General features: G+C 39.0%; 1 protein-coding gene across 1 annotated transcript in view; it reads right to left on the minus strand.

Annotated features, from left to right (window-relative positions):
- SYNE2 (spectrin repeat containing nuclear envelope protein 2) overlaps positions 1–21,441 on the minus strand; it is a 3,814,665-nt gene that overhangs the window by 686,815 nt on the left and 3,106,409 nt on the right. Inside the window, exon 110 of the mRNA XM_044073561.1 lies at positions 12,324–12,455. Coding sequence (XP_043929496.1) covers positions 12,324–12,455 — 132 coding nt within the window. The remainder of the gene's footprint in view (positions 1–12,323; positions 12,456–21,441) is intronic.

Consider the following 21,441-nt stretch of genomic DNA (forward strand, 5'->3'; position numbering starts at 1 on the left):
CAAACTATTAGGGGTGATAGCAGATGACAAACTTACATTCAACATGCACATACAAAATCGCATACGAAAAACTCATCAAAAACTAGGGATGCTTTACAGGGCCAAAAACTTTCTCACCAATGCAACTAAAACTACGCTTGCCACTATTTATCTCCTCCCTACTCTTCTGTATGGCACTCCTATCCTTACTAAACTCCAGGCTTCAAAAAAATTAAAGCTTGAACAATGCAATAACAAAGTTGCTAAATTTGCAGTACATACCCCTCTCAGAGCACTGAAAAGCCTTAATTGGTTAGAACTGCCACATTAACACACAACTTCTTACCACCTATAACATTATCCAGCATCCATCTGCCTGTCCAGCACTAAAAAACATTCTAGATAACTATGTTCCCAGTTGGTCATTGTGATCCAGTGACCAAAAGCTGCTGTCTGTCTGCAAACCTAACAAATCTGCCGAGCATTGTCTGTATTTGTACAAGGTTACTAAGGCTTGGAACCCCTTTCCTGTATCCACCAGGTCTATACCCTCCCTCCCATCTTTCAAAACCACTCTGAAAAATTTCCTAGCTAAGATCTATATCTAAAACTATATCCATAAATGTGAACAAGTAACTTTTCATTCCTTATACTTCCTGACTCTCCCTTCTTCACTTACTTCCTTACTGCTATCTAATTCTCTTCCCTGACTTTCTCTCTAAATATATCATAAACCTGTTTTTCTCTCACTTCATATTGTGATTCCTATTTATTTTAGACTAACTTAACTTTATTTTCTCTTCAAACTGTCTAAAATTTCTCTAAATATTAAATGATTGTCACATACCGTCTATCAATTCTTAACTAATGTTTTTATTTATGTCTAATTTGTTATAATTATTTAAACTGCAGATGCATTTGTTTTATTTTTGAAGACTGGAAAATTACTGTTCTTAAAATGTTTTGTAATAATTTGGAGCCTTTCTCCTTAGGCCTCTGCTGAAAATGGGCTTCTACCCAATCAGACTTTCCCAGTAATCAAATGTCAATGAATAATTAAACAATAAATAATTTAAACGAGATTCTGTACTCCCTGACCTCTCTCTCTCTCTCTCTCTGTGCTATCAAACAACTGATCTTAGCACTACCCCTACATATTTACCTTACAAACTAATTATGTTCCTAACAAGCACTTCCCAAAAACAAGAAAATGTATAAAGGGACAACATTGTCTGTGAGTAAACCATAATATAAAATCTCTCTCTTAAACCTTTGAGACAAAGCAAGGATAAATTGGAAATCCACTTGGAATATACAAGACCAAAACATTTTTTGTCCCATAGAAAACAGTGTAAACTTAACATAAAGAAAGCCACCCCCCCACCTACATTAAAAGCTACAAGCTTTGTCCTTCCAACCTAAGCAGTTTTAGAAAATAATAAAAGATAAAGTTTACTTCAAAAATAATAAAAGATCAATCTTGTCTGATATGGGAAACCCAAATATTCTCCAAAGCCTCAAATCTGTAATAAGCACACGTACGTATAACCACTGTTCCACTCCAGACGACTAAACCACTCCTCTTTCAGCATTTCTACTCTAGATACTCTAAACAACAGTATCCTTCATCACCAAAGTCCCCATCAATCACCTCAAACTTTCTATCAATGGGCACCATTTAAAATCTTCCTCTTCTTACCATCCTTTTACTTTTGAAAAATTACATACAAATCAATAAAAAAAATTTTAAAGGACTAGACCCTAAAATAACCTAAATAAAAAAGTTTCCACCCTGCTTTCCTTCATGTGTTTGAAAACCACTTGCTAAACCACTTGTTTTTGTCTTTAACTTCCCCCTTTCCACAAGTACAGTTCCATCCCAAAACACTCCCACTAAATCCCCATTCAAAAACAAAACAAAAACATTCTCCACCTTCTCCTCAAACTTACTGCCCAATATCTATTTTCTGTCCAAACAATCACGATTTTTTAACAGACTGATCTATGATCATACCTTTGAACTTCTTAAAGAACACTAAGTATTCAGAAATGCCAAGCCCAGATTCAGTAATGGACACAGCACTCAAGGAGCAGTTTTATTGTCACAGACAACATTTACTCATCAAAGGAAAAGGTCTGCTGGTCAAAACGTTAGCCATACACCTGTGTGCAGCCTAAGTCATTAAACCTTTTTGCATAAGCTCCAGACCTTAGGCTTCAGTTTCAGCAGTTACTTATCATGCAGAACATTCACTGTACAATCAGGTGCATCACAGTTCAAGGTGCTTTTATAGCAGGTGTCTCCTAAGGTTCAGTTCTCATTGTAATGCTATTTTCCTTATTTATGAGCAAGTCACATACCGTTTTCCTAAAACTAACACAGTTTGTCTGGACTGATATGATCCTGCAGAGATCTGGTCCCTTCACTCATCATCATCATCATCATCAACCACCATTTTTTCTCATTCACTACACTGAGTTAGGATGTCATGCCAGCTGTCACCATCTGTTTCAATTCAATGCCACTCTCCTTCTTCAGTGGTCATGCCTGACTGTCACAGGTTTTCTGTCATGCAATCCATCTATCTCTTCACTGGATCCTCTCATTTCTTCTTGCCTTCTTCCTGTCAGGCCCAACATTTCTTCACCAGACTGCCTTCTGCTTTCCTGCACATGTACTAGAACCACAGTCATTTGTTCTCTTTGACCTTCTCTGCAACCAGAGCTAACTTGGCGCCTGTTCTGAAGTCCTCATTTTTATATGTCTCACACTGTGCATCCTACCACTCATCTCAGGCACATTTCTCAATCACCTCTAGTTTCCTCATTTGCTGTATTTTTACTGCCCAGGTTTCTGTAACACACAGTTGTAACACCACTGATTGTACATCTTACTTTTCAGGTTCTTTGGCATTCTTCTGTCACATACTATCCCTGACACTGTGTCCATTGGCTACAGCCCTTCTGACTCTAGCTTTGAACTCCTCCTTCAGACTTCCTTTCTCCTCAGCATCTCTTACCAGATACTTGAAAATGTTACCCTTTTCCCCTTTTTTCCCCTTCTGTCTCGATTTTCAATTTGCTGCTATGACAATTGCCTTGTTCATACTCAGTTTATCTCACATGCCTTCAGTTTTGCATTCCATTCCCATATCACTTGCTGAAGTTCTTGCATGCCTGTAATGCCCCACTGTCTATATCACGTTGTTAATCTGTCCCCTCTGATCTGTTTAGTAATGTAATCCATCATCATTATGAACTGCAGTGGGCTCAGAGCTGAACCCTGACACACACCCACTCTCACTGGAACCACTCTGTGAGTCTGAATACTGTCTGTACTTGTATCACTGGGACCTTGTACACAGACTGCACTAATTCTACAAGCATTTCTGTGACTTCAGACTACTGCAGGACTGGCCAAATCAGCTTTCTTTAGAACTTGTCATATGGCTTTCCAAGTCTTGGAACGCCCATTTGAACATTTTCATGATTCGTAGCTTGCAGCTGATTGTGGCCACTAGTAGTTTATGCTGTGGGATAACTGTTTCACTAGAGATGACCTTGGTTCAGGTATTAGAATTAGTCTCTTTTACAAAGCATTAAATAAAACTAAACACTACAGGAAAAGTATTATGAAGGTATAGTTAATCTTTGTATAGTTAGCTACTCCACTGAAGGTGATATCTCTCAAGTATCCAGATTTTTGGCCTTTCCTCATAAAATTTGTGGTTTTCTGGCAAATCATTGAGGACTGAAGTCACTAAATAATACTAAATAATGACAGATATTTGAGTTTAAGACTTCATATCTTTCACAAAATAGATAATAATGCTAAACTTGTTATTCTAACACTTTTCTAAGTTGATAGGATCAATATTTAAAATCTGTCTCTATTTCTGGACCTTTGTCTCTCCATTATTATTGGCTTTGTCCAGATTTCTTGCACTGAAAGGTTGAGAGGTATGAAGGTGATCAGGGACCGTACTGTCAACTTCTTTTCTCTTGTCAATTGCTAAGCTCTGCTTTTCACTTAACTGTCAGATCCAAAGTTCTGCAATCATCCATTGTGATTATATGCAATTTGTTTGCTTCAAAGATACTTGTAGAGTGGCATAAGCATCTAACTGTATACTTACTTTGGTAAGTATTTGTGTAACATCTGCTTAATAAGCTCTGTGCATCTCCACCAGATCATGGCTGAAAAGGGTCAAAGACCAAGTCTACCTACCAATCAATCAAATGGATATTTCTATGTTTAAATATACAGTTACTGAACTGACTAGTATGAAGTTAAGTGCATCCACCATAATGCAATATTCTCAGTACAACTTTGTACAACCTCAGAAGTTAATGTAGAAACTGCTGCTTGCACAAAAACACATTACTTCATTCTTATAGGCTCTGCTACCTCAGATGGGGCAATAATTAAGTAGTGAGACTGTGAAACGCACAGCCACCACATGGGAATGCAGGGAGACTTTCCCCCATCAGACAACTGTAGTTAGAATTTCATGTGCTTTTCACAAGTAAGGTACCTATTATGTTTGGCCTTTCAGTTTGTCTGGAATTTTAGTTATCAGGATTTGAACTCTGTTAAAGTTGCCTAGCAGCATTCAGTTCCTTTGGTGATGGTGGAATCTGAGAGAAAAAGAAATCAAGTGTAAAACAACACAAAGCTCCGTTCCACTATCTTTATTACACTTTAGCACCTCGGCAGAAAATGCCTTCAAGAAGTGATACAAATTGAATGAAAGCCCCTTATTATAAAAAGCCATAAATCAATCAATCATCCAATACAAAAGCTTACTTAATAAAACAATTAAATTAAACATTTCCAATTCAATTAGTCCCCATTAGATTTGTAACCACATTTGGTAGGAACATCAATGAAAAATGTGGTCCATAGTAACTAGAATATTCTATTAGCTAACCCAGCTTTGGCTAATATTCTTGCTTCGGAGTGCCAATTTTCATATAGGAGAGGCCATACTTTGGGGTCATATTTTTAACCTACATAAAAAGGGAAGACAGGTGAACATGAGTGGTACACAACTCACACTTTCTGGTGATCAATTAAGGGGTTCCTTTCCTTGTGGCCATTGTTCATTTTGTGTATACATGAGGAAATCTAAAGAATTTTTTAGTAGGAATACAGCTAAAGTTTTTGAGATTAGATGTTTTGGCAACTGTGGGACTAATTAGGTTATATATCTTGTTAGTTGTTCCTGTTCTGCCTTTTACATCAGGCAGACTTCAAGACCATTGAGAATAAGGATGTCAGAACATTTTAGTGACATCAGGAACAAATGTCCATCTAGTGCGTTATATAAATATGTACTGTTTCACACTAGTGCGAAGTTTCAGTTTCAAATCATTGATGCTATTAGGGGTGATAACATCAATAAATTTGGATGGCACAATATGCTTAATAAGAAAGAAAAAGCCTGGATTATCAGATTAGGGGGGTTAGTTAATCCAGGTCTTAATGATCACTTATAAGGTGATATATATATATATATATATATATATATATATATATATATATATTAGGTGTTTAACCAGGCATGTATTTCTTCACCATGTAAATATTAAGATATGGCTAACTTTCTGCTTTCAGTATGTTTATATAAGTTATTTTTATGTTTATTTTTATTTGTGGTAATACATCTTTAAATGTGTAATTGTCCTTATCTATTTACCTATTAGCCAATTATCATATGGCTATATTAAGCTAGGTGATGGAGTATTATACTATCACTGAAGAAGGCTTTGTTGTTTGGGTCAGAATTAATCTATATTTTGGATATATTCACTATTGTGCTGGCTGCTTTTTAACTTTGAGTTATTTATTTTGGCAGTGCACCTGCCTGTCGTGCGAGTTCTCTTTTGGATTGTATTAGTCAAGTAATCAAGGAGCCTGAATCTTCACCACTGACACTGGGGAGGGACATTCACATGGATTACAAATGAATACACTCAGTATTTCCCAGATGCAGATCTCTCTGCATCAAGCACAATTTCCCTTAAGAGCACACACTTGGCCCGGGGTCTGGGTGTCTCTATCTGTTTCTCCACAGGTCCCCAATAAGGCTCCCCACTGGCACTGTGAAACTAATGCTTCATGTCCCTGCCCCAGTAGCTGACACACACACACACACACACACACACACACACACACACACACACACCTGGGAAAGGCTGGCAAAGATTACCCACTCTACCAACTTTGCCCAAACTATAAGGTAGATTCACTGCCACTAGTCAGTTACTATAAGGCTCTTAAAAGGATATCCATTTATGCTGAGTGAAGTTAAAATTAATGCAAATGGTAATGTTGACCAAACAGTGAGGCCTTCAGGATTGGCCAGAGTTATCACCAATTAAATATGTGCAAATACTCTCAAAGCTTAAATATTTTCTAAAAAGGGCCAGCCATAATGAAAAGTTTAAATATATTTAATAATAAATAATAAAAGAAGAAGAAAATACTACATATCTATTTATAGTAAACATAAGAGTTTCAGTCACAGGGAATATTAAAAATAACACCAATGGAAAGTTTCACACAGTCATAGAAAAACAGTATTTAGCTTGTCTCACTATCTATTTCTGACTGACTAAAAAAATTACTGTTCCTACTTACAGAATAGAGCAAACAAGATGCATGAGTGGTCCTTGTTGTCAGATCCAAGACAGAATACCGATGAGACTTCAGTCTCCTCTAATATTAAAACATTATTTCTGTACAGAATGATATCTCATACATCTGGTTATCTGACTATGTTTCCTGCACTATACCCCATCATTAGAAGCTACTAGGGTTTAGTACCTATGTGCTACAATACACACAGGTAGAGCTTTGCTCAGATGTGGTGCAGCTGATGGAAGTCATAAAACCATTTCACTCTTCCTACAGGAGCTGCAATCTATTCTCTAGCATAGACATTGCATCTCTGGCTACCTTCAAAACTGTAGGATAACATATTTATGGCTTAACCCATAAAGAAATTTTAATTTCAATAATATTTTGCAAAGTCAGGTGGATTAAGATTAACCCTCACTTTCAGTATATGCTGTTGCAATGTATACATTTAAACAGTTACAATAATGTATGTCCATCTCATTTCATTCCAGCCGGGCACACTGTTGGTACATTTTAACATAAGTAACCCTCACAAATACATTTTCTGCACATGCATCTGTACAAATCAGTTTGAGAAACAAATTACATAATTACTTACAAAATTCCAGTTAGCTGTGCTGGCATATGTTACAAATCCACTGCCCTATTTCTAATGCCATGGCTGGCAGTACCTCCTACTGTCACAGCGGGTTCCTATTGCATTATCAACAGCTTAGGTCAGGTTGTTGAATGCTTAAACATCGACACCTAAGTGTCGAAAGCTTACAGTAGCAAATGGCCACATAATTGAATTCTTTCCTCGGGAAAGAATTTGCATGGCCATTATTGGGCATTTGCCCTTTCCCCAATGTAGAGTGATCTCAGAGTTGGTATATTTAGTTAGGGGGGTGTGGCGGGCACAGCCCCCCCACTAAGTTTGGGTGTGTTTGTTTATTTTGTTTACGGACGGCCATGCAGATTCTTTCCCAAGGAAAGAATTTGATTATGTGGCCATTCGCTGTTGTCAGCTTTCGATGCCTAGATGTCGATGTTTTAGGATTCGACAATCTAAGCTGTCGATGTTATGATTCAGATGTGTCACAGCTCCCATTATATTGTCATCTGCGAATCTGGTGAGTCAGTGGCCCTGAATGTTAGCCTTGACCTCTAAGAAATAGATGCCAAACAGGGGCATGTTAAGCATGGAACCCTGGGGTACTCTGCTGGTGACTGGTCTCACTGATCCTGACTTCTTGGGTCCTATCTTTGAGCCAGCCAGGCAGTAATCTAGTGAGTTATGTAGGGATTAATGTCTAGTTCAGAGAGCTTCTCAACAATGCTTGAATGGGGTATTATGCCAAATACTTTGGCCAAGTCAAGATAAGCAATATCCACTGTTTTACCCTCATCAGTTGCCTTGGTGACCCTCTCAAAGAAATCTGCCAAGTTAATTAGGCATGGCCTTCCCTTAACCACAACAAATTGGGATGAGTCCCAAGTCTTTAGGTTGCCAATCCTTGTTTATCATGGCTTTGCATATTAGGCTTGTCAGACTGATCGGTCTGCAGTTTCCTGTGTCAGCTGAGGTTCCTCCCTTGTGGAGGAGAATGACTGTTGCAGTCCTCCATTTACATGGAATGTAGTCTATTTCAAAGCTGTAGTTGAAGAGCATCTTAAGTGGTCCTGATAGGTCATCTTTTAGACTGTTCTGGAGGCAACCATGGATGTTGCTGGGACCTGTAGAGGCAGTGTTCTTGACTTTAGTGAGTGTCACCAGCATCTGGTGCATGCTAATGTTGGGGGAAGTATATAATTTCACATGGTGGAGTTGCGGGGAGTACAGGGTGAAGTTTGAGCTAAATTTATCAGCCAGTAGATTTGCTAAGTCACCCTGATTGGTGAAGGTAGTACCATTCACCACTAGTACAACATACTGCTGTGTGCTGCCTTTAAGGTTCTGGATGTAGCTGAAGATCCCCATCAGTATATTTTATAGATGAGACGGGCCTTTAAGATGCCTCCTCTCTGTCACAGAAGTCACATTAAATTTCATGAAGAAGAAGGGAGCATGATATTCATTTTATCTGCAGGTAGGCTTTTTTGTTGGTTAAGCCAAGTATTTTTGCGGTACACTTTTAAGTTGAACAAATTGCCCATAACCTCACCATTTCTTTACAGTGAGATTCAGGCAAGCAAACCAATGAGGAGCTGCAGGATGTAAAACAAACCAATTAACTAAAAAATAAAACTAATAAGGATACATCATTATGAACTTGGTTTGCAAAGTTTGATGCTCAGGCAAAACAAAAGAGTTCAGAAACCTCTGGAAAAGTATTACATTGCAGAAATAAAAATTCCAATGGCTGGTGAACACATTACTTTAAGTCATCCATATTCTCAAAGTGTTGCTGCCTTCTAAGGAAGGACTCCATCTCTTCCTTCCTACCTACCCCAACTGGCATACCACAGGGATCCATCCTTGGGCCAATGCTTTTTAACATCTTCATCAATAACTTTCACACTGCTATTCCTAATACTAAAATCATTCAATACGCAGACGATTCAACCTTAGTCTGCTTTGCCTCAAACCTCTCTGAATTGCTGACTAAAACCCAAACTGCCTTCTCAACAACTGAAAACTGGATGCGCCAAAACCACTTCTCTCTTAATGCAAATAAATCAAAGATTCTATTATTCCCTCCCACAAAGACCCTCTCCTACGATACAAACAACTTCAAAGTCTATAGTCAAACCAACTCACCTATAGAAGTAGTCCCTCTGCCAAACTACTTGGCATTACTGTAGATGAACACCTCAAGTTTGATATTCATATTTAACAAAATATTAAGAAAACCCACCAAAACCTAGGTATGATGTATAGGAATAATCGCTTTCTCTCCAAATCTACCAGGCAAACTCTGGCCTCGACTTATCTTCTTCCTTCCTTATTATATGGAGCCCCTCCTAACCAACCTTTTCTCCTCTATCACCTCTATACTAGAAAACTGCTACAACAAAATATCTAAATTTGCCTCTACATCTAAAAATACCACCCATCACTGCCTAACCCTACAATCCCTGAATTGGCTTGAACTCCCAAACTACCTAGACTATCTCCAACTCACTACTGCACATAGACTCATATTTCACCCAACAAAATGTCCCGCTCTAACTAACATCCTTCCCCCTTATACACCCAACAGAGCTCTCAGATCTGAAAATCAGAACTTAATTACTATCCATAAACCTAAACATCCTGCTGGCCAACTTCTCCTATCTTTCTCACTAGGCAAAAAATGGAATTCCCTTCCCTCCACACTAAGAACCATACCAAACTCAGAAAACTTCAGAACCCAACTATTCAAACACCTGTCCACTAAATGGAAATGTACCTGCCTTCACCCAACCTAACCCAAGGATGTTCTCGCTCTGGTTCCCAGGCTCTACAACTCTCATAGTTATCTTCCTCTGAGCCTATCTAAACTCTCAACAATTTCTATAGCTTCTCTCTAAGCTCTCACCTCCTACAGCTACCCTCACACAGCTCAACCTTGTAAATAACATTCTACTGTTGATGTGAGTATGTAAAGCGTATTTACATTTTCTTAAAAGGTTTGTATGTAAACTGTTTCCACACCTAACCCATATCTGTTTTCCTCAAATGAAACTGTGTGATCCCTATCTTCAAGTTTAATGAATTTGTTAACTATGCATGATACTGAATGCATTTATGAGTAACTATTCTACATAATATCTTTAATATTAACTATCAGTTGTATCTAAATTGTATAATGCATCTTGGAGCTTTTCTCCCCGGGCTTCCACTGAAAATGGGTCAATTCAGCCTGTGGACTTCGCCGGTAATCAAATTGCAAATAAAAATAAAAAATAAAAATAAATAATGATGAAAGCTGAATGGTGCCATACACTGGGACAAACTGGAGTACGAAAACAAGTTCATTTTTAAACTTAGGTGGAATGAGAAGGGCAAAGACATAAAGCAGGATCACAATCTCTTTAAGAATATGGACTTTCATGACGAATTCCACACTGAAGAAGAAGAAAAGAGAGACAGAGATTATGCTGGTCGAAGTCTCTTGGTGGTGATATTTTTATTAGTTTTAATGAAGCCCACTAGAAAGCTGCTGACACTGTTAGAAGTCAATATTGTGGGAAGAAATAGCCAGGGAATTGTTATGGCTAGGCTTGTATAGGCCCTAGGGCCGATAGCCTAGTACCAACCTATGAACCTATGAATTAAGAAAATTGCAAGCTTCAGTACCCAGCCCCAGTCTAATGGTTCTTTATATTATTCTAAATCTTATATTAATCACTTCACTTATTCTATACATGTGCTGAAATGTGTAGATTTGAGTTGTTCTTAAGTGTGGTGCAGCAGGCCTCTAAACATCACAAACACTGCAAAACATACATACATACATACGTAGTGGGCATCAGTCCAGGTGCACCATCTTAAACAAATAAAAGTGAAAACCTAATTACCCCTTTTTGTTTTACTGACAATTAATTTATAAATCAATTACTAAGCTATGTTTCTCTGCCAATACATCTGGTAGTAAAAATTACTTCCAGAACCCTTAAAAGAGAAAATGCTGAAAATCATAACAAAAGCAAAACCTTCATAAAAAAAATGGTCGCTAGGAAATGTTTTGATTACTTTCATGAACATGATCGTCAGTCACTTATTCTTGCACGGAATGACAAAATTCATCTCCTTTAAACACATTCAGCATTTTTAACAGCTACTTCATCCAAGCTTCACACACATTTAAATTAAAATTTAGAAAGAATAATTTATAGTGGGGAAACTATCAGGTATAGAAAAATAAACTTTTGTGGTCACTCCACTGCCTCATCAAGTTAAACTGTGGCATTTTTATGTTGTCTCATCCGTCCATCCACAACCCTTTTTCCCGTTTTTACACATGGGGCCACAGTGTCACTTCAACAGTGACACTCATGTAGAGCCAAGGTTTACTCATACGTTCTGTTTCATTCTCTTTATCACTGAAAATATTACTTATTATTTAACGCAGGGTACATGGGATCAAGATCTCTGACACACGGTAACAATGATGCATCCAGAATTAGAATAAACCACTTGAAAAACAATTCAGTTTGTGTTTCTTTACCATATAATGCAATATCTGTTAAAATGTTGCTTTCCTTTAAAAGATCTGTGTGAATATGCAACAGTTCAGTATCTTTATTCAAATATTTAATGTTGCAAATTATTTAAAAATTACCGACTTTGTGTAGTGAGTAAGCTAAAAACTGTAGAAATGGTAGACAAATTATGTACACAATTTTCCATTGGCACTTGTTATATCCTATGACATCAACAACAAATATTGCATAAATATACAGCTAATGGCCTAATCTAATAAAAAATGCTCACATCATGGACACAACTGACATGTAGTCAGATAAGACTTGTAAATTATGACAAGGTCAAAACTGCACCATTACTGTGAATGACCTGTATATATTGAACACTACCAGTTAATAATTAACAGAAAAAATGTTTCATAGATGTATATCTGCATATAATCTTTGGCAGTATTATGATCTGTACTGTGTTACCATGTTGCAGTTTCTGACATGGTTACAGATGAAAAGGGCTATTGTATATTAAGTGCAATTTCCTGGTCAGCAAGCAAATAAATAGCAGCACTGGAAAAAGATACAAGTAGTGACATACCTTGAATTTGTCAATGTCAGTTCCTTCCTTGCGTAGAGAGTATAGCTCATCTAAAACTTCTCTAGATTCATTGACACAGTTCTCTAATGCCTCCAGTGATTTGCTGAATTCTTCATGTTGATGTGTCTCATTCTGTTGAAAATTACATGAATAGAATCAATTACAATGGCTGTGAGACAAAATAAAACTTTGCAATAATCATAGAATATTCTTCTATTTTTTAATTATTTATGTTGTGATTGGCCTGACAGACCTTCAGTGCTAAATATTTAGGTCTTAAAACATACAAGTTCCATGTTTCTACCTATTGTTCGTGAGTACATACATGCATCATACTTTCTAACTCTTCTTGGGGCTGTGACAGTCAATAATTTTCACTTACTCAAAGCTTCTCTACAGACTTCATTAAAGTTCTGCAATAGCATTATGACTAGAAAGCCTGTAACTTATAACAATCATGACAGATGTACATAATTACAACAGGCTCTGTGTCAAAGAGGGATGTAGGTCCATCCACAGCCCAGAAGTTCTAGGCCCAGTTATTCATTTTGAACCAAATAAAGCATCTTTAGGTTCATAGGTAGGTACTAGGCTATCGGCCCAAGGGCCTAAGTAAGCCTAGCCAACAAGGTTCCCTGGCTTACGCCACCCAAGAAAGTTAATTTCCTGTGTCCCTGTTGAGCAGAGGCACAAAAGTGATCCCCGGGGTGTATTTCCTATTTCCCATCCACTCGTGAAGATTTTTCTTAAGAGTGCTAATGAGGAACTTTGCTTGACATAAATGGGTGGCTTGCTCCAGAGTATAGGAAGTCTCTGGGACAGGAATCTATCCCTCTAGCATGTCCTGTTTATTGTGGTGACAAGGTTTAGGTCCCTAGAGCATGTAGCTTGGAGGGATTGGGATTTCTTTAGGTGTAGCATGTCCAACAGCTCTGGGTTTAACATAGCTTTATGTGTTAGGCAGAGATCTCCTCGGAGTAGGTGATATGCTACAGAGTAAAACTGGAGTTTTTTGAGACAGTCGGTGTAGGGCATCTGTTTGAGGCCAGTAATCCTCTTTGTGGAGTACTTCTGTGGCCTCCTCTTTGTGAGGTACTTCTGTGGCCTTTCCAGCTGCTGCAGATGTCTTGTGAGGTATATTCCAAAAGGGGCATTGTACTCTATAATGCATCTAATGAGTGCAGTGTAGAAGGGAACAATGACCTCTTTTTTCTTGGATGAGAACCCTTTTGTGATGAGGTGTGCCATATAGAAGGATTTCCTGACTACTGTGGTGATGTGATTATCAAAGGAGAGACTACCGTCCACCTGGGTCCCAAGGTCTGTTATCACACATTTGGCATTAAGCAGACTGCCGTTTATGTGGTAGTTCATGGGTACAGAGTTTTTACCAAAGGGGATGACACTGCACTCTTTGGCATTGAGCTTGAGGCCATGCTTCTGACACCAGGCATCTGTCTCAGTGAGGTCCTTCTGTAGGATGTCCACATCATTTGGGGACACGACTACGGTTCCTAGTTTGCAATCATCTGCAAACTTCTTAGCCAGATGCCTTCTGTGTTAGCCTGTACTTCAGAGAAGTAGACACCAAACAGGAGAGGTCCCAGGACTGAACCCTGTGGTACTCCACTTGTCACTGGTTTGAAGTCAGATTTGGAGTCTGCAACTTTTACAGTGTGGGTTCTTTCAGTGAGCCAGTTGGCAACCCATCTTGTGACATAGGGATTTATACCTAGTTTAGTGAGTTTAGCTATAATTCCAGAATGGGGGATGGTGTTGAAAGCCTTGGCGAGGTCAAGATAGGATGTGTGAACTACCTTACCCTCGTCTACGGCTTTATCGAACTGTCACTTAAGACAAAGGCAATCATGCATTTATATAAATAAAAACAAATCATATTGACATATTTTCAGTCGCAAACACTCTAGCTCCAACACCCTAGCTCAAAGGTTCCTAGAATTTATAAACTCAAATGCTATGGAACAACTTGTTACCACTCCCACAAGAGGGGAAAACATACTGGACCTGATCATCACCAACATGGGGACTCTATGCTCCAGACCAGAAGTGTATCCCTCACTGGTAAGATCAGACCATAAACTAATCTCACTGGATATTCACATCCCAACCCCACCCCCTGCCCAGAAAACCACAGTGAAAAACTTCTCTAAAGCAAATTTCACACTCCTCAAAACCGAGGTGAAATCCTTCAAAGCCCCCGGGCCTGTGGAAAATATGGCCCAGACCACAGAATCCTTTATAAACACATTCTATGAACACCTTCAGGAATGCATGGATCATGCAATCCCAAATAAAACCAAGACCCAATCCTCCAAAGGCAGGCGTCCTGTCTGGTGGACCCCAGCCATAAACAAACTATACAATAGAAGGAGGAAGCTACTACATGATAGAGCAAAATCCCAAAAAGGGAAGGCATCTCTGATCAGTGTTAGCAAAAAACTACGGGCACTCATAAAATCGTCTAAGGCCAGCTTTGAGAGAAAAATTGCACAGGACACTAAGGATAATCACAAGGCTTTCTTTAATTATGTTAGGAACCTGGGTGGGAATTCCCAGATATGCTCAGAATTAGTCCAAAATGACAAAAAATACACTGAACCCACAGACATTGCCAACATCCTAGCTGATAGGTTCAGCACAAACTTCTCCCCTCCCCTCCCCACCAAAAGGGCAAATATCTATCCCAGCAGAGTGCTGCCCCCCCGACATCTCAGATGCTCAGGTAAAAGCCGCCTTCTCCAAAGCAAAAAAACACAGCATCAATGGGACCAGACAGTGTCCCGGGCTGCGTCCTACATGAACTCCAAGATGAGCTAAACCCAAACATAAAACTACTGTTCAATCTCAGCCTGACCACAGGATATGTACCCAAAGAGTGGCATACAGCAACAGTGGTCCCTCTCCACAAAGGTGGTGCCTCAACGGATCCTGGAAACTATCGCCCCATAAGCCTGACTAGCTTGGTCTGCAAAGCTATGGAAAGGATCATCATGGACCTCATAAATAAAGATACTAGGGACCTACAAACACTGGATCCTACCCAGTTCGGCTTTGTTAAGGGCAGATCCTGCCTCTTAAACCTGGTTGATTTCTTTGAAACAGTCACCAAGGCCATTGACGAGGGGAAGGTGGTCCACACAGCCTACCTGGACCTCGGCAAAAGCCTTCGATACAATACCCCACTCGGGCATTATAGATAAGCTCACCAGCTTAAATATAAACCCCTATGTCACTAGATGGGTTACAAACTGGCTCAAGGACAGAACCCACATGGTTAGAATTGCTGGAGCCATATCAGACTCCAAACCAGTTACAAGTGGCGTCCCACAAGGCTCAGTCCTGGGACCTCTCCTGTTCGGTATATATTTCTCAGAGGTACAGTCCAACATGGAAGGACTGTGGCTGACCAAGTTCGCAGATGACTGCAAACTGGGCGCTATAATCGACTCTCCAGCCGACACAAGCATCCTCCAAAAGGGCCTCATAGAAACAGACAACTGGTGCCAGAGCCATGGCCTCAAGCTAAACGACAAAAAGTGTATAGTCATCCCCTTTGGCAAAAACAAAGTGCCCTCAAATTACCACATAGGTGGTAATCCATTAAGTATGGAAGAAGTAATTAGGGACCTGGGGACCCAAGTTGATAGTAATCTCTCATTTGACAACCACGTGGCCAAAGTGGTTAGAAAAACATTTTATATAGCCCACCTAATCATGAAGGAATTCACATCTAGATCAGGGGAGGTCATCGTGCCTCTTTACTCATCCCTCATCAAGCCCATAATTGAGTACAATGCCCCTTTTGGGATGTACCTTACCAGACACCTGCAGCAACTGGAAAGACCCCAAAAGTACCTCACCAAGAGGATCAAAGGGCTCAAACAGATGCCATATGCTGCCCGGTTAAAGAAACTCCAGCTCTACTCAGTGGCATACCGCCTGCTCAGAGGCGATCTGTGCCTGACGTATAAAGCCATGTCCAACCCAGAATTAATGGACATGCTGCACCTCAGAACATCCAAATCCCATCGAGCTATGCACTCGAGAGACTTGAACCTCAGCACTGAAATAAATAGGACATGCTGAAGGGACAGATTCATAACCCAGAGGCTCCCTTCACTCTGGAATAAAATCCCAGTCCAGGTTAGGCAGAGTCCCTCATTGACTCTCTTCAAGAGGAATCTTGATGAATGGATGGGGGATCGTAGGTTTACTCCGGGTATCACTTCTGTGTCACTGTTAGACAGAGGCACAGTATACTAACCTCGAAAAAGGGCATAGCAAAATTAATTTAAAATGGGTGGCGAAAGCCAAACACACTCTGGCTAGGCTTATAAATGCCCTAGGGCAGATAGCCTAGTATGAACCTATGAACCTATGAACATTATACTTCACATTTAATCTTCTAAACAATCATTGTCAATTGACCATTACATAGCTCTTTCAATTCCTGCCTTCCCTTAAACCTCATTCCTCCTCCAAAACATCATTCTTCATGTATTGTTTCTACCATTCCCCACTTTTTTTCTGTGTAATTTGCTCATACCTTTTTCTCAAGCCCCTACTTCTAGATCTTTTATCTGTTACTATATTCACTATTTCTAATATGGTGGGTTTAGACTTCCATTTCCCACTAACTGCTTTTTTTTGGCAGCCACCAAAATTTAACTCAGCAAAGCCTTATTATGTCTAGGCAATTCAGATCCTGCATAAAGCTCAAAAAATTATTTCCTTTGTTACGCCAATTTGCTCATTCAGTATTTCTGACAAAGTAGTCTGCATGGAATTATTAAAGTCTGCCAATTCATAACTGCCAAAAACTATGTTCCCGATTAATGCTTTCTTCACCATCATACCTCTAACATTTGCTGTCTACATGAGGAAAAATTCTTTGGAGTTTGCTTGGGTGATAAAAATACCTACACTTCCAAGATCCTAAATGTAATCCTAAAGACGTTGCATACTCAGGAACAATACATATATCCTCCCACTAACTTTTTGTGAATTGCTTATCCAGTCTCTCTTCCCAATCCCTTTTAACCTCTTCTGATTGATTCCCATAGCTATCATGGAATATTTCATATGGCCAACTTATTACCCCCTTGTAATGGCAAGCCTCTGCTCTAGGTTCAACCAAGAACTCCACCAGTGCTTGTCTTTCACGTATGATCCCCCTATTCCTTTCACTTTGCCTATACTCTGATATCAATCCCTGACAGGGAGGGCAGTCTGACTTCTTGGCTTCTACTCATTCTATTTCCTTTTCCTCTCTAGTTATTTGTCCCAATACCTTAGTTCCTTTGCCATTTTTCCAGTAAATTCCAGACCCCTCTAGCCTATTGCTGGTACCGCTATTTGCAGTCATCCTTATCGTCTGAATCTCCTTTCTCCATTCCTGAGTTGGCTTAGTTCTTAGAATATTCTATTCATAAAGTAGCAGAAAGTATTCTGCATGCCTATAGTTATTCTCCTTAAGGACCTACATCCAAAATCACAGCTCTCCTTATTTTTTGAGGTTCCCCCCATTTCATCATGATCATCTTTTTCCACTTTGAATTATAGCTGTCTGCTTATACTGTGTATAGGAGCCTTAACTGTGTAGCTCTGAAATATCCCTTTAAATCAGGTAATTCCAAACCACCTTGTTCCATTGAAAGGATCAACTTATCCCACTTGCCTCTTCATCTCTTCCCCTCCTAGTTAAAATCATTCAACTCTTTATAAATTGTTATCCACAACTTCTCCTCTGCTTGATACAAAATATGCCTGACTTGTTTGTATAAAACAAAAGGGACTAAACCATTTTTACTGCTTGTACCCTGCTATCTATATCTATAAAACAGATATTCCAGTCTCTCAGTTTTTGTATTACCTTTTGTTTAGTCTCTTTCCAGATATCCTTAGCTCCCATAAAAGAATCATTTTTAACTCATACTTCTAAGTACTTTATTTTATTATTTCCCCATAAATATGGGTATTGCTGAATTAATTTGTGCGTGAGTACATAGTTCACAGCTATTGCCTTTGATTTATCTTAATTAATTTTGTACGCTGAAAAACATGAAACTGTTTCAGAATGGTTTCACAACTATGACATGTCCTTTTCTGGTTTTATTAGGTATAAAATAATATGATCTGCAAATAGAACCAACTTTTCTTGATTACCATACCAATTATATCCTTGAATTTCTGACTCCTTTATTTTCTTTCCCAATGGTTCTAAATACAAAGCAATTAACAAAGGGAAAAAGGACACCACTGCCTGGTTCCTCTCTTCAAACAAAACTGTCAGACAGGAACTCCCCAATTTCAATTTTCCTCTGATCCCTCATATATGCCCCTAATTAACCTTATTAATGTGTCAGGGAATGCAAATGCTTCTATTGCCCTGCTCATAAAATCTTAGCTTACTCTGTCAAATACTTTCTCTGCATTAAAACCCACCAACAACAGAGAAATTTTCTTACATTCTGATTCCCTATGGATTATCATTGTTCTATTAATGTTGTCAAATGTTTGCCTCCCCTCCACAAAACCACAATGATCCATATTTTTTCAATTTTGGCAACTACTTTGCCATTTATTTAGCAATTATAGACAAACACTTTGCAATCATGACTTAGAATTGAAATTGGTCTATATGAAGATGGATCTCTACCATCTTTAGGTAGTACAACCATCACAGTTTTTCCAGAATGTCAGCACTTCTCCTTCAGGTCTTGGCACTTACAAAGCCAGTTGAGGAAGTGTCAGAGTGTGCGACCAATACCTCTTCACATGTACCAGCCACAAGGGCAAAGGCCCAGGAATACACCTTTTAGCACAACAACTTGAGATTGCAAGCCCATGCATGACAGAGTGCACAAATGCCAGACAATCACTGTGGGTGTGCAGGACCATGTACCCACACTAGGCTCAACACAAAAGGCACTGTACAATGCTTGGTGGACACTAGAAGGAAGACTGTGGGATCATTTAATATATCTTATCTTCCACAAATTATCACATATGTGTTCCTAGGGTCATACAGTTCCAACTTCCTTCCAGTGTCCTCCAGCACTCAAGGCAATATGGAAACAATACAGTGTAGGAATGTATTGGGGCCAAAAGGAAAAAAATTAAAAACAAAGTGCGCAATGTTTGATGTTTTCTGAGATAACTAATTTTAACAGAAGAACAACTCAGTGAAACAAACATTTACTTACATGTATTCCACAGGGGTGCTTGCATACTCATTGCATATGCTCTGACTGGTCTCTATCCTGGTTATAAACTCACTGAAATAGTCTACAAATAATGTACTAATGTTCAAACATTTTCTTAATAATAATGGTACTTGAGGTTTGTCTGCTAGAAGCAACAAAGTAGCAGGCCAAACACAAGGCTAACCAGTATAAAGAAAGACACAATCAAGTATTCAAGTGGAAATAGGAAGCACTGGGCCTGTTAAGGAAACCGTTATGAATTCAATGATATGATCATAAACTCATTTTTTGTAAACCAGTAGTTTACTGATATCATCTGCAAGTTAAAATGACTGTAAAGAAATTTAAAAAGAATTGGCAAACAAAAGCACTGTTAACAGGTGGCAGGACAATAAGGAACAGCTCATATAAGGATATGTCATTATACACATGTCCAGATAACGCATCATGGAGAATCATGGAGAATGGTCAGCAGTCAGCATTACCTGAGCACTTACACAAACTTTACTTGTCTTTCTTTTTGTTTTCCCTCTTAGTTTACCAGTCACTTTAAGTGTTTCCCAACTCTTTCTTAATCCAAAGAAGACTAAACCAGCACTCGTTCACCCCCAAAACACCCCGTCACTGATCATTTCAACATCCTTGAATTTGACAACACTGTCATAGAAATAGTGCAGGAAAACAAACTTCTAGGAGTTATCATTGACAATAAACTTTCATTTGACCCCTATATACAGCAAAATATAAAGAAACTCATCAAAAACTGGGACTCGTATAGAAACAAACATTTTTTACTACAGCAACCAAAACTACCCTTGCAAAAACATTTTTACTTCCCTCCCTTCTTTACGGTACTCCTGACTTAACTAACTTACAAACCTCTACCTTAAGTAAGATGAAACAGTGCTACAACAAAGTTGCAAAGTTTGCCACAAACTCTAAATATCACACACAGCACTGTAAAGCACTACTAGAACTAAACTGGCTCAAATTCCCCAAGCAACTTGCATTTATTCAGCAATCCACCTTGCACAACCTTATTGTCATGCCTTCTGCCTGCCCTGCACTAGCCAATCTAGTCAAAGCCGGCCTTAGGCATAGGCCAACTAGGCAGCTGCCTAGGGCGCTGCTCTAGCAGGGACACTTTTGCAGTATTTATTTGAGTAGATAGACCAGGATGGGGCACCACGTATAGTGGGGGGGGGGGGGTGCCATGCAGCCTTTTTGCCTAGGGCACCAGCTAACCTAAGGCCGCTCCTGAATCTAGTGACACCTTACACACCAAACTGATCCCTATGATCAGAAGACAAAAATCTCTTAGCTATCTCAAAACTCACAAGAAAACAAGGTCACTCTCTGTATTCATACTCTGTCTCTATACTATGGAATTCACTACCTCGAACTACCAGGTCTATGCCTGGCCTAACCCATTTCCAAGCCTCTTTAAAAAATCATCTCAAAAACACAAGGCATTTCTCCTGCATAAAGCCTGCTTAATGCTCAGCTCTTTCTCTTCTTCCACACTCATCTCATCCTCCTCTTCTGACACATTTCATTCCCTCAAAGTCTGCAAGATCCTAAGGTTCCTCTAACTCCTTCTCTGTTTCTATACCATATCCTTAAAGTACTACTCAGGCTGTAATGCCTCTTTTCTTACCTCTCTCACTATCTTTCTGCATCACTAAATTTCTGAATATTATTTTCCTAACTGAAACCAAGATTCTATTTTTTCATGTACTATAACAGTCAATGTCATACACTGCACTATCTACATACCATTTTGTACACTATCTACTCATAGACTATGTATATGGTGCGAGTGACTATAATTGTCTATAAAGTTTTAACTCTACAGAATTGCCAAGATATGTAGTATATATTGTAATATCTTG

The sequence above is a fragment of the Protopterus annectens genome, chromosome 6.part0 (assembly GCF_019279795.1).
Source record: "Protopterus annectens isolate FY-2018-M chromosome 6.part0, PAN1.0, whole genome shotgun sequence".
NCBI classification, from domain to species: domain Eukaryota; kingdom Metazoa; phylum Chordata; order Ceratodontiformes; family Protopteridae; genus Protopterus; species Protopterus annectens.